The 23,131-nt window shown below is 39.8% G+C and overlaps 1 protein-coding gene across 2 annotated transcripts in view; it reads left to right on the top strand.

Moving 5' to 3' along the window:
• Nucleotides 1-23,131, top strand: part of SLC49A4 (solute carrier family 49 member 4) — a 69,909-nt gene that overhangs the window by 36,211 nt on the left and 10,567 nt on the right. For both annotated transcript variants that reach the window (XR_008463019.1, XM_054176316.1), the window contains exons 4-7: nucleotides 4,195-4,324; nucleotides 9,359-9,467; nucleotides 10,073-10,140; nucleotides 15,040-15,167. Coding sequence is in view for 1 of the 2 variants with exons in the window: in XM_054176316.1 (XP_054032291.1) it covers nucleotides 4,195-4,324; nucleotides 9,359-9,467; nucleotides 10,073-10,140; nucleotides 15,040-15,167 (435 nt within the window). In the remaining variant the exon portion in view is untranslated. The remainder of the gene's footprint in view (nucleotides 1-4,194; nucleotides 4,325-9,358; nucleotides 9,468-10,072; nucleotides 10,141-15,039; nucleotides 15,168-23,131) is intronic.

Genomic DNA, 23,131 nt, shown 5'->3' on the forward strand with positions numbered 1-23,131 from the left:
CTTCATAGAAAATGTGTTTTGTGGGCACCTGTAGTTCTTCCATAGGATTTCAAAATGCTTTGAACAGAGGTGGTTTCTTTGTGCAACTACGCTTGTGATTGTGTCCTAGTAGGAGCTACAACCTCTTGCTGTTCAGGCAAAGAAAAAGAGCTGGTTCACAAACATTACTGGCCTGCAGTGAATCACAAGTGAAACATCCAACTGGTTTAAAATTGGTAGGAACTGTCAAAGAGGTTGCTTTGAATCCCATGTGGGATTCACCCTGTTTTACCTTAGCTCTGTTTCCAGGGACAGCCAAAGGAGTGAGGTCCCTGCTGTTTGACTCCTCTATGCTCTGTTATGCCAGGTGGAAGGAAGGTTGGTTTGTTGTACAGCTCTGTTCTGCAGAGCAAAAAAATATCTCATAGTTGTGGTAAGGTACTGTTTGTCCCCTTAATCAGCTGGGCAGGTAATGAAGCTCAAAATGGCAGATTACTAGGAAAAGTGATGATGCAGAATATAGCAGAATGAGGAACTGGACCCAAATGTGCCACTTCCCAACGTCTTTAACAAGTCTGGTCAGTCTTGATATGACTTCTTTTAGATACTGCAGGGAAAGCCAATTTCTCAGGGTAAGCACTTTGCATTCTTAACAGTTGTGTTTGTGATGGAGCTTATTGCTTTTGTGTGAGGTAGTGTTAGATAAGCATCCTCCAAAAGTTAGGTGATGACTTTTGAAAGATGGTAACGATGTGAACTGTTAAATTGAGATCAGTAGCATGCCAAGAGTGTGGTAATTTTCCAAGGATTTAACCTCAAACATGATTACAAAGCAATTGCATATAAACTCATTCTGAAATGGCTCTGTTAACTCTAGTGTCTCCTGTGTTTTAATAAATTGCTGTTTCTTTATCTCAAACACAGACTAAGAACTCTTTTTGTGTCTGTGTCGCTGCACATTCTGGTTTGCAGCTGAAATGGTACAGATGTAGCAAATCAGGGTTGAATTGTATTACCTGAATTACACAAGGAAGCCTGAATTAGTCTGGACTGCAACAAGATCTTTTAGCCAGATGTTTTCCTAAATATCAATGTTAAATCATTATTTGTTGGGGGGTAGGGGGGAAGGCACATGTGTAAAGTGCATTCAGTCCCCCTTTAAATTTCAGAACAATGGAGGAGGACAGTTTCTGAGTTTGGGTAGGTTTTGGTGCTATGAATAGGCTATCTGAAGTAAAAGCATCTTATATCAAGTGTGGGTGCCTACTTTCTAGGCTAAGATGCAGCCATCTCTCCACTTGGACACTGGTCATTGTGGCATGGTGCCCAGCCTTTGTGAAGTATTCCAGATTCACTCCTCAACAAGAGATGCACACAACTGAGTTTCTGCACACTGATTTATGCTGACTTGCACAGTTCTGAGTGTCTTGCTATGTCCATTGCACACTGTTGAGAAGCAAATGGCTCCTATAGACATGACTGCAGTTCCATTGTCTCAGTATTGACCTATTTCATACCTTTTCTCTTTTGCTTACTTTCACTCCCTACTTACCTTGTAAAACTTGTCCTGGGAATGTATTTTTCTTCAGCTAGTCTGGTAGAGTAAATGATGATGCATATAGAGGTGTGGGCTTCCTAATGAAGCGGTGCAACATACAAGAAATTGAATATGTTTAACAGTACCTGGACTTCTGATACAGATGCAAAAGTGATTCACAAAGCTAGAATGGCACTGATGTCTCCTATTCTTCAATAGAGGGAGATGCTTTAGTTTCCAATTCTGCTCTTTTCTGTTGGGCATGTTGTGCATACAAAAAGTGTTACACTGGGAGACATTAAAGAGTTGCAAGAAGTCATTATAAAGACTGCATGCTGAATTTAATAATAATAATTAAAAAATGAAGTGTTACTATACTGCTCCTGCTCCAGCAATTTGACTGGCAGGAATCTTGAGACAACCTATGGAAGAGTCCCCAAGGGGGGACCTGATATAAAATATTACTGTGACTTAACAAAATTATCAGTGTATTCTACATTCTTCAGAAAAAGACCTAGCCATTGCCCTTACCTTGCAATATAGTTAAGTACTAAACACCTTAGACAAAGTTTATGGATTTTTGTGATCACATTCTTGTTGTTTATACCTGTCTACAGTCTGAAATCTTTCTTTAATGTGGTTAAAGTGTGGATATACCCATACATATGTATACCTGTTAAACCTATATGTAGACCTAGATGCAGAAGGGAATAAACTGTTTTTTGCACCCTTGCTTCCATGTCTAGTATCATCCTGTAGTGACAAAGCATTTCATCCCTTTCTTTAATCCTGGGATGATCTGTTATTGCCGATTCTTTATTTAGTGCTCATGGTCCCAAAGATGATGTACATAAAGGTAGAAATTAATCTGTTTCCTGGAGAGCAGTGAAAATATGAGAAGGTCTAGTTAAAATGCCCTTGACCCATAGGAGCACCTCTCCTATGAGGACAGACTGAAGGAGCTAGGGCTGTTCAGTCTGGAGAAGAGAAGGCTCCAAGGTGACCTAATTGTGGCCTTCCAGTATCTGAAGGAGGCCTACAAGAAGGCTGGGGAGGGACTTGTCAGGATATCAGGTAGTGATAGGACTAGGGGTAGTGGAATGAAGCTGGAGGTGGGGAGATTCAGGCTGGACATGAGGAGGAAGTTCTTCACCATGAGAGTGGTGAAGCCCTGGAATGGGTTGTCCAGGGAGGTGGTTGAGGCCCCATCCCTGGAGGTGTTTAAGACCAGGCTGGATGAGGCTCTGGCCAGCCTGATCTAATGTGGGGTGTCCCTGCCCATGGCAGGGGGGTTGGAACTAGATGATCCTTGTGGTCCCTTCCAACCCTGACTGATACTATGATACTTGGTGCCATGGTTTAGTTAGTCATGAGGTGTTGGGTGATGGGTTGGACTTGATGATCTCTGAGGTCTTTTCCAACCTTATTGATTCTATGATTCTCAAAACACTCAAACTACAGGAGGGAAAGAGACACCACATAATTCAAGATGAATTCTTTAGTATTTGATAGCATTGCCACATTCCCATTGTCTTCAAAAGAAAGCTGATCCATTTAGACTCTTAAGTGTTTTTTGCTTTTCAGTTTCTTGAATTTATTTTCTCTGGTTTAGCAGAAGAGCTGGCAAAGTGCCATGTTCATACTGATTTATTAAAAAAGAGGAAAAAATTGAAAACAAATGGAATTGAGTATCCAGCTCTGTTGGAATTTATTTGTGGTGTCAGTGAACACTTCTTTGTTACAAGATCACAGGTTCTTTTAAGATAACACACTTCAGCTATACATTATTCTCTGCAGCAGCAAAGATTCTTGTTTTCAAAGGGGATAAGGAGAAAAGTTAGGACTGAGGACTATGGAGGGTATGATATACATTGTAAAAGGCCTATAAGCCAAATTAATTAGGCTGACTGTGGGTAGAGTTGTTTTTCTTCAGCATGTCTGATCACAAGGCTTCTGGAGTGTTTTCTGTGAAGTGCTCATCACTTTGCAGGTTCAGGTCCACATTTCTGCTATGAAATTTTTCAAAGATCTGGAGTACCTGCTGCTGAACAAGAGGAGAATCTGCAAACATCTGTATTCTTTCATTTTTTTCTCCCTGTTACCTGTGTTCTTTCTGTTTGTGAGCCATGACTGCACCTACACTTTTCTCTTTATATTTTGTCAACAAGTAATACTGTTTGTGTCAGAGATGCTGCCTTGCTTTCCCTTTTGTTTGCCTTCATCATCCTGTACACCAAGTAATTGTCATTCCATGGGCTAGGGCTTCCACAGTCCCATCTGTTTAAAGTGTCTGATACTCTGCTACCTGCACTGCATTACTTCTATTGCAAGGTAACGTAGCTAAATCTTCATAATGCAGTTCTCTGTAAAGAGAAAACTCCAAAGCTTTCTTTTTGCATCACTGAGTTTCTCATGTGTGAGCCTTGTTCTCTGCAGCTCCTGTCACTGGAATGGGCTGTCAGTATTTCTTCATCTCATCGATTCTCCATCTCAGTTTGAAATCTTGTTTGGGGAGGAGAAATTTTCCTTGAAGTTATGGACTTCTGTTGTCAAGAGCAGTAAAGCACTTGTATCAGGATTTATGTATCAGAGGCTGGCTGAGAACAATGCTGTAACCAGAAGTCGTCTTTCGATGCTGAAATCTATTCTGTTTTGTTTTTGTTTTCCCTCCTTTTTAGAATTTGGAATGGTTTCCCTGATATTTTCTGCAGCATTGGCCTACTTCCCCTCACGCCCTCCATTCCCTCCCAGCGTGGCTGCAGCGAGTCAACGGCTCAGCTACAGGAGGAGTTTTTGCAGGCTCTTAAGGTATGTCCTCACTGGGTTTCCACTTTACAGCAGATCACCACCTAAATAAATAAAGCCAAGTGTGCTATAATCCTCTCATTGAGCAAGCAAGTTCATTTGTAGTACTTTAAAACAAAATAAAATTAAATATTAATGCTGAGACACAAAAGAATGCTAACTGCTAAAAAGCAGACATTAAATTTTAAAGCATTGGGTATATCTCAAGCCTTCATACCAGAGTCCTTCAGCAGCAACACTTCCTTAGTCATCCTGTTAGCATGACTTTTCTTATGCAATGCTTCTTTTACATCAGGTTATACAAGAGTGTTAGTACTGTGCATAGTGCTAGGTGTGAGATAACAAGTGACAATACTAGGAATAACTGGCTAATAAACTGCTTTCTTCCATTCTTCTTATATTGGAATGAATTTGAAGTTTGCTTGCTGTTCAAAAGAGTATTCAGCTGCTTTCATTCAACTTGTGGGAGCAACAAATGAACTGTCTGAAACTGTTATTTGAAATCTCGTTAGTTGTACGTTAAAATATGTTTCTGGGAGGTTCAAAGGAAAGTTAGTTTCTTCTAAATCTATAGATTAAAAAAAAAGAGGTTATAAAGTGACATCTCCAGCTTTGCAGCTTCTTCCACTTGGGTCTTTTTGGTAAGACATAATCCTGTGCCCCTCCATTGTTTGTACAGTGTCTCATGTAATAGGAAAGAGATCTCAGAGAAACCGCTGAAGCTGATGTATTATTAATGCTGAATAATTGTGAAGGCTGGTGCTCTGTATGTGGAATTGCACAGGTGGAGCAAAAAAGAACCACTGTCATGGTGCAGACTATAGCTGACTTCACTGGGGAACTTTTGAACTCTTGCTGTAACTGTTTCTTTGGTGATACAGTGATAAGAGCTGAATCCATGTATAAAGGCCTGCTTGAAACTTGGTAGTTGTGGAGCTTTAGGCATTTGGCAGTTACAGACCTGTTGTGGGCTGTGCTTTCAGAAAGTGTATTTTGAGCCAGCAAAACCAACTCATCTCTTGTCATTATTTTTCTTTCTTTTGCTGTTGGAGGGTCTTGTTTCAGTTTGGAGGAGTAAATAGTTGACAAGATAACCTTAATCATGTATGTTCATCCTGGAGCAGACTGGCAGTTGGGAGAAGGTGTGAGTACAGCTGGCTGGTTAGTCTGCAAATTGACCTGCTCAGGATATCAAAAAAATAGCAATTCCCATAAGGCCACTTAGCACACACAATAATGCAGTTAGGCACCCAAGCTGGTGTGCAGTGAGACCCTGCCTGAGGGCTGCGTTGTAAATGTGTTGAACAGCAATCCAAACAGCAACTGACTCTGCAGGTGAAATACAAAATTTCTGTTGACAGTACTCTGTTTATAACAGAGCTTTATAACCATTAGGTTCCTTGTTTAAAGTGTTGTAAACAGTGGACCTGTGATACTGGTAAGGTCAGGAGGAAAGCAGCAAAACTGGCTTACTGTTCACAGTCAATGAAACTTAACAAAGTGGATGCTTAAATAAGGAGCATAGCTTTCAGCATTTCTAAGAACCAAGTGTTTTAAAATGCAGTCAGATCATTATATCTCCCTTCCCTCTGGTCTTTATGCATTCTTCCATGCTACCCCTTATCAAAGGCACTTCTTCATTCATGAAGTACATGAAACAATCAACAGTTTATCATTAAACCCACTTATCTTGGTGTGTCTTTCAGCAACAATCCATCAAGCAAGGGAGTTTTATACAAGAAAATGGTATCTGCCCTGCTTCAAGAAAAATCCATCATCTGGCTTGTTAGGCTTCTAAGCTCTATTGCTTGCCTAATCTAGGCTTCATAATTCTTGGCACAGAGAGCCAGCGTGTAGGCTGAAGGTAATCAACTCATGAATACCTGGAAATCATGATTTTCCCCTGTTGCAGGCTTACCCTCTGGTATAAGAACTGTGTGTAAGGCATTTAGGATGTGTGTGAGCTGGTGGGCTGACGCAGCTATGCACTCATGAGAATTGAAATGTTCAGCATTTCCCTCTTCTCTCCCCAAGGCTGCAGTTTTATTACTTGAAAATAAAGCTGTGTAGCATAACTTCAGCAGTGAAGTCATTGACCTTTTCCTTTGGATGCTAAAGGGCTTTACCATGTTTGCAACTCCCACACTCTTTTATGTCTTCAGTCTCTTGAGCAGTCACCTTCACGCATTGCTTCCTGCGGAGTCATATTGCACCTGTCTTCCTAGGGTCAGCCATCCCCTGTAGGCCATGTTTCTTGGACTTAGGAACTTGGGTCTTCCTCCTCATTTGGAGGGCTCCTGTTTCTGACAGGTTATAATGATTAGCTGACCTCTAGTTATCTCCAGATACCAACTCTCTCAGCCTGCAGTGGGAGACGGTAGATTAGTCATGGTTTGGGAGCTAAGCCCAAATCTTTTAACAGTCTATCTCACACTGTGACAAGTGTAGTTTGAATTTCCATTAGAAACAAGTATGGTGCCCTTTCTCAGCTTCCTGGGTGAAGCAGATATGACTTTTTTTTTTTTTTTAATGCCATCTTATTTCAGAATATGCCACAAATTTCCATGAAAAAAAAACAAACAAATCTAGTAGTTGCTAAGTCTTCAAATCTGTATTAAAAAAACATGTTGTGGTTTTTGCTTTGAAGTAATTAGATGCTTTTAGCTGATTACATGCCTATGTATTTTCAAGGGACTGTGTAAGCAGTTTTGAAACTTCATAACAAGGTTTGCCCTTTTCTTTTCTTTTTTTTTCTTTTTTGCATCACTATTTATTTAATGAGGCTTTAATGTGACATCACCATCCAGTGATGAAAGCTGCTCAAGAGTGTCCCCCATGTTAAAAAGTGCTCTCAGAGTTATTCTGACAGTGATGGGGCTCCCCTCCAAACCAGTGTGTGTTACAAATTCTAGTGGTTTTCAGTATGTTTCTGAAAAAAAAGACCAGGAAAAGACAATTTGTATTGCAGCAGGATTGTCTAATAGAGGCTACTGCTGATAGCCTGTCATAAGGGCTGCTAGGATGGAAAACAGCGTGGGTTCACCAATTGACGGTGTGACAGACAAGACATTTTTCTATTTTCAGTGGAGCAATTGCAGAATTGGAAAAAGAAATACAAGTGACTGGAGCATTGAAAAGCTGGGCTGCTTCTTGAGATGTGTGTTTCAAGTAGCTTTAGCAATTAATGTAGCCAGTGCTAGCTGTTGCTGGACAAAGACATAGAATGACATCTGGTGATTGGTGGCCACCTTGTCACTGCCATTCACCCTTTCTCCTGGTCACCTTCTTTATTCTGAAGGCCAGACAGGGTGGCAGGCCCTGTCAGCAGAGGATGTCATGATGCTGGCATTGGTACTAGGAGTTGGATGTGGCACAGAGCAGCCATCTCATGTGCCAGTTTCTCTTGTTGCTCGAGTTACAGAGGACAAATGTTCCACAGGACATCTCAGTCAAGTAGATTATAAAGTATTCAGCCCCATCAAAAGTAACTGATTAACAAAGATGATGTTCAGATAGCCAAAGATTTTGAATATTGAGCAAGCATTATTTTGGAAAAGTGCATTCAGACTGTTTTCCTCTTTGCAGTCTACAACATGGCTATATAATATCCATGCAAAATGGACTCTCTCCCTTTTATTTATTCTGCAGGTTTTGAATTAACTTTCACATAAAAAATATGGAGTAGCATCAGAAAATCTGCCTTCAGAGATACTAAGAGGATACAGGATAGGCTGTAGTCTTACCCTAGTCTTCTAAAGAGAGGAAAAAATGTTAGAAAGACAGCAAAAGCTTTAGCATTCAGAGAAATATAAGCAGTGTGCAGAAAAGCTGCAAGTTTGGGAGTTGTTTTTCTTTGTGTTAAAAAATAATTCTGACATGAATGATATTGAAAGAGGAGGATATGTTCATGTGACAGAAATGTGTTATTCAAGAAGAGGATGTGTGAAAAAGAACAGTGCAAAAAAAAAAAAAGCTGAATGCTGGCTGGTGTGCAAAACAGCGTAAGCTGCAACCCTCTGATCATTTGGAGAGTATTTGAAGCTCTTTCTCTCCCTCCTGGGTTTTGTAACTCTGGTATCAAATTGCTGCTGCACGCCAAGGAACTGGTACTGATCAGGACTGATTTTGTGTAAACTGTTTGGGAATGGAGGGAGCCACATTTCGTGGCTATGCAGATATCCCAGGGGATAACTTTGGAATCATGGTAAAAGTCTCTTCACTTCAAAATATCACTGTTGCACAGTCCAAAGTATATTTTCTGGTTTTATCCTCAAATTGAAACATTCTTCAGGAAAAGTTGGATGCCTCTTAGCAAAGATTTTGCATTTCCTTGCAGTTACGGTGGATGGGAGAACTTAGAGGTGGTATTTGTCTGCCAACTCCTGTTTAGCTGTGTATGATGAAGATGATGACACAGCTTTAACTGCTTCAGCTTCACTGAATAGTGAATAATGAATAATTGGGAAGAAAAAGCAAAGACACTGACTGTTTAAAGCAGAATATTGTACTTGTCTCTGTTTTTTGACAGTTCAAGCTCTCAATATTTTCCACTCCGGCAACTGCACCTATGTCATTCCCAGAGCTCTTTCTGTGTTTCACCAAAAGAGAGAAATAAGACTGTTTTAAAAATAATTAAAAAGTACAGTACAAAAAGTATGACTCTCTGGTTTTATTCTTGAAATAAGTTTTTAAAAAATTTAAATTAGTGCTTATTGTACCTAAAATACACTTAGGCTAAGTAGGTTGCCCAAGCAAATGGATGGACGAATTGCTTGTGGAAATGAGAAACACATGAGCCCAGCATGTTATAAAAGCCTTTGCACTGTGTGCTAAGGCAATAACGTCTCAGCCAGTGGAATGTGAGTGACATGGCTGGATACCTTTCTTGGTTTTCCTGGCTCACTCCTTCTTCAGACCTCTGTTATTTTTTCTTGTTGGGCAGAATATAGATTTTAGGGTTTAATTTACTTCAGCAAGTAATCGTGGTGCAATTTCTATTATAAGCTGCAGCTAATTGCTTGTGTTTTGTTTTCACAGCAATTTCCGATTCTTGATGATTGCTTTAGCCTATGCTATACCACTGGGTGTTTTCTCTGGCTGGTCTGGTGTTCTGGATTTGATATTAACACCAGTTCATGTAAGCCAAGTGAGTATCTCCTGACTGATAATCAGCAGCTGGTTTGTAAGTGGTATGTTTTTATTTTGCACTAGCATATAAATGTATCAAGTTTTAGTGTTTAAGCCACTATTAATAAATATGGATCCTGAAAGTTTAAGCAAAATAAACAACAGGTTTGGCATCCCAAATTGTTACCATTCTTCCTGCTGACTCTCCACCAGCAGTATGTATTTGTGGAACTGTCCACCTTCTGAGAAGGAAGAAGCAGGTAAACAGGAGTATTGTAGGCTGCTGCAGCTTTAGTAAAAGAAAATAATGTTTACCAGATAGAAAACAATAAAGGAGGAGAAGAGGATTTCAAAGCTTTTGATAGTGTATTACAAAACTCCAGAGGACATTACTGAGCCCTATAAAGAGAGGTCCTATTTACAGCATTGGTTATTTAATCATACTTTCTTTTAGTGAATTTATTTCCTTTTGAATATTCTAGAAAAAGCCTTATACTTCAAATTGTTGTTGGGGGCTGTTGCTGGCAGTTTGCAGCTCCTGCACACCATTTATTTTCAAAGTAACATCTTACCTTATTTTCTCAGCTTTAACACATTTCTCTCTGTTTTTGTTTTTCCTGTCAGGTAGATGCAGGGTGGATTGGATTTTGGTCTATAGTTGGAGGTTGTGTTGTTGGCATAGCAATGGCAAGGTAAGGATAATTACAGGTTCTTCTCCATTTCTTCAACTGTGATTGTCATTTAGTTTATCCTTTTGATAATGTAACTTGTTTTCTCCAGTCTTCTAGAGACCTGAAATGGAAAATGTGTTCTAGGATAATGGTGTGTTTCTGCAGAGCAATAATGTCTACATTCCTTGTTAGTGGTTGCTTGGGGTTGAGAACTCCACATGTGTATGCCTCAGTATGGCAGTTCACTATGACAAGTGCTTCGTGAATTCTCCTTTTAAACACAGTTCTTGTGAATTAAACTGCCTGGTATGAGGGAGAATCTGTTGCAGCATGTTTGGAAAGCATTGAAGAAATTAGTGTCTGTCTCCTTCCCTCAACACTTTTGGGCATATCGATTCTCAAAGGGGTACTGGGAATGTAGCACAGGCAGCCTACCCACAAATACATTGCATTTATCCACAGAGCAATTGGTCTGGGCCTGTTTTGGCCAGGATTCCCAGATGGCCTATTTTTGCTGTACTTCTGTGGGGTATAGCATAGTACATATATGGTAGGCTTTTTATATATCCAAACACAGCTAACTCTGGCCACCGTGAATGCTGATGACATGGAGAGCAGACGAGCAAGAGACAGATTGCCCTTCCAAACAGCTGCTGCTTTTCCTTCACTTGAGGTCTCCTTTAAAAAAAGTGACAGGGGAAGACAGGGCAGCAAGTTTATAAAACTGATTAAAACAAATCACGTGTTGCCCTTGCATCGGGATATCTAGGCATTGTTCTGGCTTCTCTGTGTCCACTCTATAGATTCCAGTTCTGAAATGAGTATAGCACAAGAGCAGGGATCTGTCATTGTTGCAGTCATTGTGGGATTATGGACCCAGAAAGGCATCTTTTTAGCACAGAAATTGTAGCTCGCTTCTTTTACTTGCTGTGCATCATCAATGCATAAAGAAAAGTGAGATTTCTCATCCTGACATTTTGCAAGCTGCCTAGCAACTGGGATGAGGGAGAGGGAACAAGTCCTGACCTAGGGAAAAGAAATAAGCGCTTCCCTCCCATCTGTTCCAGATGCCGGCCAAAGGACTTTATTGAAACAAAGTTCACACTCCGATTTCCTCTAAAGAGAGTTGCTTTTGATAGCTAAGCTCAGATAGGAGGTTTCCTCACCAGGAGAAGCAGATGTTTAAAGCCAATTCTGTAAATGATACAGATGCCACGGTGGGTTACATGCTGAAGCGGGTACTGTGCCGGTTTAATGTTTTCCATCATGAGTTAATCTCTGGTATATTTGTAGCATTCCAATAGTAGAGGGGCATCCTTAGCCAGCTCACTGAACATTGTTAGGAGAGAATCTGCTGAGTCAATGCCAACATGCAAATCTCAATCTTTATGGTAGATTCATTTATTTAATATGTTGCCTGGGTTAAGTTTCAGGAAGTGCTGCCAGTCTCTTTAGCTGCCTCACACCTGATGTCTCACCTTGCTGACTGATGGGATTTTGTAGTATTCACCTCTTAGCTTTTGAGTAAATTTAAAAAATACCAAATATGTCTTTCTAACTTGGGTGATACACAGTTCAAATGGGAGGGTTTGCACACAGAAAGGGAGGGAGGAGGTTATTTGTCATTCCTGATGGATGACTCCCTCTCCTAGGCCTATTCAGCATTTATCTGTGTAGAGCTGAATCAATGACGAGTCTGACTGTAATCTGCTGAAAGTTGTAATTAGGAAAATTAAGTAATGATTCTTGTCAAGGCTGACAAGTTGATGTATTTCAATGTCAGAACTGTGAATTTCCAAGCAAGCAGCTCTGTCCTTTAACCACTTCTCAAGAAGCTGTTGGATTTTGGTTGGGTTTTTTCCTTACTTCCCCTCTCCCCCCTCCTATTTTTCCCCCCCTTTCTTTTTTTCTTTTCTTTTTTCCTCTTGCTAATTTATCAGAGCAAAATTGGGGCAGGCTAGGAATTTGCTCCTTGCACTTTTGTCAGTGTAGATTCTACCATTTAGAGTTGTAGCAACCTGAGCCTTGCCCTGGAGCATTAGATCTTGCACATGACAGTAGGTGTTAAATCATCTGTGTTTAAAGTAGTGCATAGTTTGGAAATTTGCTTACCTAATTTTTAAAATAGTACAAGTTTTCCTCACCACAATACATAAATCCTCCTGCTTTCCACCCACTGCTGTCCCAAGAGCCATGAGCTTAGATAGGTATAGATAATTTGTGTGATGCATTTTTATAATCTAAATGCCTGGGCTATTTTGGGCAATTGGCAGGTACTGTACCCTTTGCTGGCATCTTTGAGACAATATTGGTTTGAAGAAAGGCAGTGTCAAAGAGTAACATCCATATCATTGCATGGAAATCTATTCTCTAATTTTTAGGTTTTTTTTTCCTCTCCACATTTGCTAATGATCATAGATAGTTTTGAGACTTTGTCAACCACAACACCTGCAAAATATTGAAACTTTATGATGTGGTGATAACTTCCTGAGCAGCAGTGTTGTCAGCAACTCAGGTTTGTGACTGTAACTATAGGATCTAGCCTAGAGCTGGGTTTGCTGGGTTACAAGAGACTGTTACCAACAGTGGGCTCAGATCTGTCTCCATATTAGTCCAGAACTGTCTCCATATTCTCTCCTGGTGTGCCTACTTTTTTAGCTTTTCAGCACATAGAGACATCTCCTTATATGCTACATGATGAAGAAGGAATTAGGATGGAGAGCTTTGAGAGCAGCTACTGGGTCAGAGGATAAAAATATTTTTTTCTCATTTTTTGATTGAAGCAAGTGTTCTGAAGAGTAGACAGATTTACAGTCTTCTTTCTTCTGTAATCAGACAAGAAGCAGAAGTCCTTCAATTACCAAGTTCAGACTGTTATTCCGGCCCTTCCCCCCCCCCCTTTTTTTTTTTTTTCTGGTTGACTTCCATAGCTGCATAAACCTTTAAGTTTGTACCTGACCCTTCTGGAGTCCTGTGATATCTGAGAGCTCCTTGAGGTACAATGCTACCACTAATGTTCAAACCAGGATCTTGGTCAGAAAGAGTCACAGGTGCTCAGTAACGGTAGATATTGTTCCACTTAACTATCTTGAACGGTTTAGTTGCATATCACTCTCCCACCCTTACATGTTCCTGGTGGGAGGATAGAGACAGAGAACCTCCTAGAGATCCCTTCCAGACATGTTGTCTGTGAATGTCCTTCCCTGCAGGCAAATATTTCTCACACTGTGTTTCACTAAGTGGAACAGGTACTTAAGTAGTCTTGCCTGTAAGGAGAGGGAATAGTGGTGGTGTTTGCTGGAGGCAAAGCAGGGACTCTGTGGAAGAAGTCAAAAGTTTGTACTTTGAGATGCTTCTGAGAAGCTTTTAGAATTGCTGATTTTGACCCCTGTGATCCCAAAGAATAATTAAAGAAACTGGAAAAAGCAGTGAGAAGAGGTGATCCTGACTGCTCGATTTGGATTGTCAGAGAAAAAAACCAAACCACAGTAGCAGCTAACCTCTGATTATTGGAGATTAATGTATAAGCCACTTGAACACTGCAGTCATAAACTTTTAAGATTATATGCAACATTGATCTTCCACTGCTGTGTATTGACCTACTCACTGCTAAATTCAATGTGGAATTAAAGCACAGGGAGAATCAAAATAAGAGAAAAGAAGTGGGGTGGAGGCTTGGGGGGGATTTATTTGCTCATACATCTCTTACGGTGCATGTGGAGCTGAGATTCCTAGTTCTCAAAATGTTGGTAGCATTATCTGTTTTATCATGTGAGGTATAAAGGATATGCCTGTACGATGTCAGGGCACAGAAGGTGCAGTAAGCTGACAAACGGACAGGTTTCATCATGGATCAACCAAGGTGGATTGCACCGCCATTAGCTGAATCAAAGCAGAAGGCTACAAAGGCAGAAGGTGTTCTAAAGACATACATACCTAACCTGTGTAGCCCAAAATCACATCTCCTAAGCAGAATATTACAGCAAATTGCTAGTGGATAAACGACATTGCCTTTTCTAATACATCTCTTTTTAGTAGCTGTGATGAAATCCCTTTTGAAAAGAGCAGTCACACTGATGATTATGCCATGTGAGCACTGCTGGGTTGCATTCTGTCTCCTTGAAAGAAAAAGGAAAAAAGATGAAAAAAGTAATTGTACCACCAGGTGGTATAAAGATCATATTTTCCTCTGTATATCAGCCAGACTACCCAAGGAATTGTAGGGGTGTCCTCCCCAAGATGGCCAGTGGGGCGTGTGTAGGAGAGGTGTGGCACTGAGCACTTGGGTTCTGGAACATTTTAACCCAAAAGAGCCACCAGCAGAGTGACCACCTGTGTAAAGGCTTCCTGCTTTCCCTAAGCCACCAGGAGTTTCATATCTGTTGAATCTAGGGCTTCAGAAGCTGTTCCTTGTCATCTTTGATCTAGGGATTGTGGTATTTGGAGTTTTGTCATTTCCCACAGTAATGAATCTTAACACTTAACTATGTCTTGAATGAAATGCAGCAGCCTCCTCATATGCTAATTGAGTGGTGTGTCTGCCAAGGGAGACTGGCAAACACTGACAAAACAGCAATGTAAGTAGTAGCATGATGTTGTGTCCAACAAATGCAGGGGAAAAATAAACCTTCCTGTATACCAAGTGTTTTCAATTGTTTGCCTTGAGAATTGTTCTGGTTTGGTGGTTGTTTTGTGGCAGCTAAGAAATCCATTGCTCTTCAGCTTGACAGCTGGAAATATCCCCATTTCATACAAATGCCTTTGTTCTATTTCTGAAAATGAAAAACTATTTTAAAATTGGGGTTTTTTTGTAGTCTCCAAAATGTTTAATGAGAATATACTGAATTAATTGTCAAGCATCACCTTCAAATAATATGAAAATCAGCATTCGTTCTGCTCTGATGTGTGCTTTTATTTTAGATTTGCAGATTTTATCAGGGGCATGCTGAAGTTTATACTGCTGCTGCTTTTATCTGGAGCAACATTAGCATCAACCTGGTTCACTCTCACCTGCCTAACTAGTGTCACTCATCTGCCTTTAACCACAGGTATCAACAATTATTTTAATTCCTATTATTCATAAGTGGTATTGCAGGCAAATATTTGCAGTCTTAAATCAACTGTATTATAAGCCAGTTGGTATCTTTAGTAGCACAGTAGTTCTGCCAAGATACACACACACAAAAAAGGAGGTTTAGAAAACGTATTGAATCTGAAATATGTTTTCCAGCTTTGCATAACTCCATAAAAAGATTAAAAGCTAACAAAACTTAGTAATAAGAGCCCAGAATATACATTCAAAACTTTGATTTTTGGGGGATGGAGGGTTTTACTGGTTTGAGTGTTTTAAACGTAACAAAGAGGAGAAATAAACCAAAAAGAATCAGATGACAGAGTACCATTGCATGTAAGAAAGAGTGACATGTCTGGGAATTTTGGCATTTGAAACTTAACATTGGTTGTTGGAAACACGTAGTGAGCAGTTCAGCCAAGTAACCCCTAGACTTAGGTAGCTGAAAATACTCTTCCTGCACTAAGCTGTCCTTTTTTTTTGCGACTACATGCAAGTTCAGGAAAGTTCCCCACCCCAAATTAACTCATGCTGCACCTCAAAAAGATGAAGGAAGAATGTTGTTGGCAAGAGTGGAGGGAAAAGCTTAGGGGTGTACTCAAGCTGCCAGCAAGCTGTACACATAGTTGAAAATGAGTGCTGCTTAATTCTTAAAAATCTGTCTTTCACTTCCCTCTCTTCACCAAAGGACTGTTCCACCCTTGCTTCAAGACCTTCAGCAGAGTAATGAGTTACAGGAAAAGTAAGCTGTTGGAAGATTTAAAAAATATTTATTAGAGAATTCTGTAAATCCATTTTACATAAAGTGCCATCTTTTTTTATATAGGCAAGTTTATTACAGAAGAAATGAAAACTTCCTCCCCCTCCCCCCTTTTTTAATAAAGAGCTTGGTGTGGAGGGTATGTAAACTACTCTTTGACTCAAATTAACTTTGAGTTCAGTAAGTGTCCTTGGTGCATTGTGTGTGTCACAACTATAAACCAAAGTGGGTACAGCAAATTGAAATACATGATCAATTCAGGAGAAACACCATCTGGATGGATAGATCAAATTCATCTTGAAATTTTCAGCTTCTTTTTTTTTTTTTTAATTTTAAATTGCTGAAATAAAATGTGCTTTAATCAATAAATAGGTTTCATGGCACCTGTTGCCATACCAAATGACTATGCTTCCCATCAAATCTAAAACGAACCCTTATTTCTTGTGCCTGCCTGCTGCTTCACTGCAAGCCTGCAGTAAGGTAAACACTGTCCTCTGATGCTACACAGAAATGTCCCTTCGAGTCTGTGCACAAGTAGGAAGCAGGGAGATTTCAATGATGGAGTTCTCTTTGATTTTATGTTTTTGTAAAGAACTCCACATGCAGCATAGGCTCTAGGAGTGTGGCCAGCCAGTCAAGAGAAGTGATTCTTCCCTTTCACTCTGCTCTTGTGAGACCCCACCTTGAATACCATGTCCAGTTCTGGTGTCCCCAGCAGAAGCAGCACACAAAGCTGTTGGAGCAATTCCAGAGGAGGGCCAGAAAGAGGATCCAAGAGCTGGAACACCTGTGCTATGAGGATAACAGAGGGAGCTGGGGTTATTCAGACTGTAGAAGACTCCAGGGGGAGTTTATAGGTGCCTTCCAATATGTGAAGGGGTCCAAGAGGAAGGCTGGAGAGGGACTTTTCACAAGGGTGTCTAGAAACAGGACTAGAGGGAATGGTTTGAAGCTGAGGGAGAAGAGGTTTAGGCTGAATAGGAAGAAGGAAGAAGTTCTTCAATACAAGGGTGGTGAGACTCTGGAATAGGCTGCCTAGGGTGAGGGTGTGGTTGCCTCCTCCTTGAGGGTGTTGCAGGCCAGGCTGGATGAGGCCTTGAGCAGCTGAGTCTACTTGAGAGGCATCCCTGCAAATGGCAGGGAGGTTGGAGTAGATGATCTCCAAGGTCCAATCTAAGCTATTCTGCGGATTCTTCCTTGTTTATAGCATGTAGGTGTGCTGTGGTGCTTCTCTTTGGAAAAGTGACATGAACGTGTGTAAGACATGCTAAACTAGCATCCTTTGACAAAAATCTGGAGATTGGGTTGTTCTTTTCATACACTTATAATTTCTTTTTAAATGGATGATTCCTCAGTTGAGTTGTGAACTGTATTTTAGAGTTTTCTGTCTGCTGTTCTTATATATATGTCACTGTAAATGTTGAACCCTTTTCTATAAAACACAAGTTTGTTTTGAGTAGAAATGCCAGCAATATGGTGCATTCCTCAAAAAAAGGGCAATCTAAAGCATCAGGGCCTAATGTGCAGCCTCCAAATAAGATCTCTTTTTTTTTCTTCTGTGGTATAATGTTTAAGCTCTGTGGATAGGCAGAGGCAGGGTTCCTGCCAGCCTTTTCTCATTAAAGTTCAGATAAAATAGATGTAATGCGCCTGTTCAATTTTAGATCCTTGTACACAGAAAAGCATTGCTGTATCTTCATGAAATATGCTTTTATGGATGAAAACACACAAGCCATTTAAGCTAATTTATAGGACTTCATGCTAGATTATTCCTCAATGTAATGATGCAATATGATGATGACCTCTGCATTCCACAGTAATTGGGAGAAATGGTACATTTGAATTGATTTGGATGAACTTTTTTTTCCTTCTTTTTAATTAAAACTTTGAGCCGTAGAGTATATCAGCGTATAAATGTAGCAAGTGAAATGCAGGCCATTGCCTGGCAGCTGTAGGATGTGATTTGAGGTAGCTTGTTAAGGTGCAAGTCATTCTACAGACTCAGTGGACCAGTACTGACAGTGGACTTTCAGTTAGTTATACTGAGTGTCTTTGTAGAGCTGGAAGATGTGCAAAACAGCAGCAGCTATCAGTGTGGGAGGCTTTCTTTTTTCTTCATTTTTTTACCTCCTCTTTCCTTTTTTTTTTTCTTCTTTTTTTTTTTTCCTCTTCTCTTATTTTTTATTGAGAGGTCCATGTAATGCTTTGTATTCCAGAGCTACTTTTCAGGCATCACTGAACACCTGCTGCAAAGCAAGGATTCTTGTGTTATTGAGGGCAATGTGGTTTGATGTTGCCACAAGGTTGATGAGCTCCTCAGCTAACTTGTCTAGTGGCAAGAAACAGAAATGTTAGCATTGCTATAAAGCCAGGGATGAATCTTGGTCCACAATCTCAGGCTCATTCAAATGTTGAGGTTAAAGCAAGCTGAGTTCAAAACTGACTGTTAACGGAAACTTGTGGGGTTGTACATTTGTTCTTGCAAGGAGGTTTTCCCAATTCAACTGACTAGCTCCCATTTTGTGAGGGCCTTTCTCCTTTTCTCTTTCTTTGCCTCTGATGTGGTTCTCTTGAGCGAGTTACTGTTGCCCTACAAAACCACAAGCATTGCATCTTGCAGCCACACCTGGAAACTGCTAAAATATCCACATGACCTGATAGACTCCATGGGACAGGATAGTCGTTCTGATGAGGAAGCAAGACGCTTCATGGAAGTCTTTGTACTGGCCCAGAATTTAGGGCATGCATTTATGTGAAGGCTAGTTAGAGAACATCATCATCCACTTCATCTCACTTAGCAGCTGCTTGGTTCACAAATATAGTTCACATCCATAAGTAGACCTTACCAGTGATTTCCCCAGGTCCAAAAATATTTTTATTTTCCATTAGCTTGCAGATATTGTGTGGCATCCATGCTTATTCTCCTCTTCTGAAAATCCTCCTCTCTCTCTCTCCTGGTCTCCAGAGTAAGCACTCAGGTGGGAATGTTTACCTGCAAGCAAGCTTTTGAAATGCTGAAAAGATGAGTTTGGCCTGATACCCTAAAGGAAAGGGGAAGGGGGGAAAAAATCTCTGAAGACTTGTCTTTAAAATACAAAGAAAGGCCTCCTCTCCTTTAATCAGTATTCTTTGTAGCAGTTGTGGTAATGTCTGGTTTAAATATTGAGGGAAGGAATTATATTTCCCCCAAAAAAATGGTCAGAGCTAAATGTGTTTTTCCTGCACTTGTTTGTGTAATACTCTCTTAATGCCTTGTAAATAGGCACATCAGCTAAAGATATTTCCTACAAAATGGAATTACTTGGAATGGGGACCTTTAATGCAGATATTAAAAATCAATGACTGCTTTGTGTTTCCTTTAAATGATGCTGTTTAGCATTGTTTGTACTGTGTAATGCCTGCATTGCTCTGCATTATCATAATACACTGGTTTTCCTTCTGCCGCAGAGCAATACAAGCTTTCTGTAACTTGCTGGCTTCTTAATAAATTTTCCAAAAGATTTTATAGAAAATGTATTTGGAGTCATGTTTGAAACTAGAACTGTTTGTTGTGGGGTTTTTTTTTGAGGGGGGAGGAGGAAAGGGCAAGGAAGGTAATAATGATACAGTGCCATCACAGCTACTGTATCATCCGTCTACCACACCTCTCATCAGCTAATCACAGCTCTTGAAAACCCTTGATTCTGGAATCAGTTTACATTTTAAGCAAGCTTGAATTTTCTTTTAAGACATTTTAATTTTAATGTATATTATTTGCATTTTTCAGCAAGTTTCAGAGACAACTTTATGTACGCATTGAGCATTAAAATAGTTTTTTCCATTGAATTCCCAATGCAGCTGCTGATCTGTTGCTCTGTGCCAAGTCCATTGTTAGTTTGCTTTGTTCTGAACTTCATTATGTGAATTTATGTACAATGGGATACTCTGACCCAAAACAATTGCGTAAGCCATTGTAATGCCAGTCTCAGTATCTTGCCACTTTGTATTGCTGGTTGTGTCTCTGGGTACAAATACTAGCATTTTCCAAAAATTGATATGCAACTCTAGTTGCTTGAAGCTCAGATGGAATGTTTTCAGCACAGCATATCAAGAATATTCTAATATTTATGAGCACATTCAGCAGAATTTTGCTTTACAAAATGTATTTTAGTGCTACATTGCAGATACTCCAAATGCGATGGCAAGCTCCGTGCGTTGATGACTATATTTAGGTTAAGCAGCCTACGTTTTATTTTCAGGTTCAACAGATTGAATGTTACAAACACATCCGTCTCCCTGTCCTCATCTACAGAGCACAGCATTGTGAAAGAGGGCTGTTAATGATTTAAAACTGATTGGTTTGATTCTTTTGAGTTTAATGTCTTTACTATAAACAAGATGTGCTTGAGTGTAAGGGCGAGGGGCCCAGTGGGTAAAACAGCGTCCTGAAAACATTTCTATTCCTAGCTTCAGCGTTAACCTGCTTGTGCTTGGTGCGCAAATCATTACCCCTACTCCTGTTGTGCTTTTCTCACTCATAAGGTGGGAATAATGACCTCTGTCTTCCTGAAGGCTTCCTGTAAATCCACAGAGAGAAAAAAGCTTAAAGAAGAAATAATTTAAAGGTTTTATTTAAAAACAGTTAAAACCTCCAGTGTTAAGTAGTGTACAGTGCTTGAAATTTGGGAGGCACATTGCGATGATGAGTATCTATAAATCTGCCAACTTTTCAATACCCCTTGATAGCAAGTCTCAAATATTGTGTGATTTCTAGCCTCCCCCAGGCTCACTCAGTAATTTCTTTCACTTTTTAGTTTTCCAAAGTGAATGCTGTGCTTTCAAAGCAAGTTCTACTTGCCTTTTCCTCTTGGGAAGTATATAGAACAAATGCAATTTGATCAGATTTTTGGTTACTTTCATAACTATATCATGAAATAAGAATCTGATCAGTGCATGCTGGAATGGAAATCCAGGCAATGAAACATATTGATGTTATAAACGTGCACTACAGGGACATCCTCTTGTATTGTGTTTTTTGTTCCTATAAATGAATTACAGGAAAAATTACTGTCTTACCTTGAGGGAGTCACATTTCTCATAGAGTAGTTAAGGAGGACTTCTTCCATGACTATTTTTACCATGGCCAATAGCAAGAATTAAATTATAAGGAAGTTTCATTCCACTTTAACAGACTTTAGAGAGTTTAGTAGGAGCTGACTTTGAATTGTTTAGGTCATTCATGAGGATACTGAAGTCTACAAAGCATCCATCCACATGAAGATTATCCTTTTGTTTTTGGCATTTTGGATACTTTTATAAAGGGCGATAACAAAATGCCCTACATCTCCACAGATTTTGCTTTAAATTGAGTTCTGTACCCAAGAGAACATATTCAGTTGTGTTTACTTTCCTTTGAGCCATGTGAAATTTATGTGAGTCTTGGCTTAGTTTGTCTAAGAACAGAACTGTTACAAAATGTACAGAGTTCATGAGTTCCTGGCAGAGGACTTTGGAAGAAGATACTGTACCACCTGCTTGCACTTGATGCTGCTCTAGCATATCACATTTCCTTTGTAAATTTATCCCCACCCCACCCTTTTTTTTTCCTTTAAGAAATGCTACTATTTCATATTCTGTTAAAAATCAGTCAAGACATACTAATGGGTTGCTAAGAAGTGTTTACATCAGTGGAGGTCCTTCCATTACTTTTATTTGGGCTTGGATCAGTCTCTCTAGTTACATGTTTAGTGATGGCATAATTCAAGGGTAAATTGCTAAACATATTGCAGAACATGACATGATGAAGCCTAGCTTGAGCCACCTGCTGCGGATGCTCTGGACCAATTCTCTGAAGCAGCTGTGCTTCAGCTGGGTGTCTTGCCTTTCCTGATCTTTTTACAGTGGCCAGCCTGAGAAATAGCTGCTTAATTCACACAAACATCTTTAAAACATGACATTAATCAAAATGATTTAAAGAAACCCAGCCCTATTTCATTTTTTATTGATGTCCACAGCTGCCACTGTCTCTGATGTACACAGGCAGTTAATTTCTTTTCCTAAGAAACAGTCATTTTAAAAGAGCAAAGAAATCTTTTAATACCAATAGCATGACAGACTTCTGCAGTGTATGCCTGTCCTTGTTGGACTTTAGAACATATTGTTAGCTTTTTGGTAAATCATCTCTTTTTTTTCTCCTTTTTTTTTTTTTGGTCAATACTTTCATATCTTTAGCTTCCTTTCCTGTGACTGTCATCAAGATTGTCTTAATTGAAAAAAACATTCACCGTAACTTTAGCAGCTGTTCTTTTGCAGTACAAAAATCGTGGTAATTGTTTGCATTCTTTCAATGCAAGGTCACTGAAATGGAAAGTAAATGGTCTCTGTTAATAGGTGGTGTTCTCCCAGCTACAGTGTCTTGTTGCCCATGAGCTGGGATATGAGTTGTGCTATTCAGTGTGTGCAATGGGAAAAAAATTTAAAATAAAAATCTGAGCTCTTATTTGACCTCTTCCTATAACTTCTCTTTCTGGAACTGCACATCTTCAACTTTCTATCTCGTTGGTCAGTTTGTGATTTAATTGCCAAGTTAATGGAAGGAGCTTATGTGTATGCCACTTAGCCCCTAGATCACTTGCAGAAATATGAAATAAAAATACTCTCCTGCCACTATGACATGTACCCATTAAGGGAGGCTTTCACATCTGTATGTCTCCTTCACTAGCAGAGCTTCCCTGTGTGATTTATCACTTTAAAGCTGTCATTTTCATTAGATTTTACAACTTAAATTGGCATCTACTGCCTCCTGTATTCTGTCTGTTCTTTTGCCTTGACTTTACCTCTTATTAGTTTCCAGATCTGTATGTACATATGTACCTGTGTATGTATTTAAGTTTTACTTATCTCAGCTGAGGTGGTGTCATAGGTATTCAGCTGGCTGGTTTGGGCACGCTGGTGTGAGGCAGGTCATGCTTTGGGGTGAACTAAAAGGTAATGCTAACACTGCTTTGCTCATAGTAGTATGGAAGTGTGAGGTGTGTGCTAGTGAGTGTATTTGTGTGACTGATGCAAGCTGTTGTGACAAGGGAATGTAAAGGTGCAATTTCTGAAGAACAGAGCTGCTGTGCCTGTTTGCTTGCGGTCTAGTCTTCTTCATACATTTCAGGATGATGTAATTCATCTGCCCTATTTTAAACAATCAAATT

Source organism: Dryobates pubescens, chromosome 2 (assembly GCF_014839835.1).
Source record: "Dryobates pubescens isolate bDryPub1 chromosome 2, bDryPub1.pri, whole genome shotgun sequence".
Taxonomy (NCBI): Eukaryota; Metazoa; Chordata; class Aves; order Piciformes; family Picidae; genus Dryobates; species Dryobates pubescens.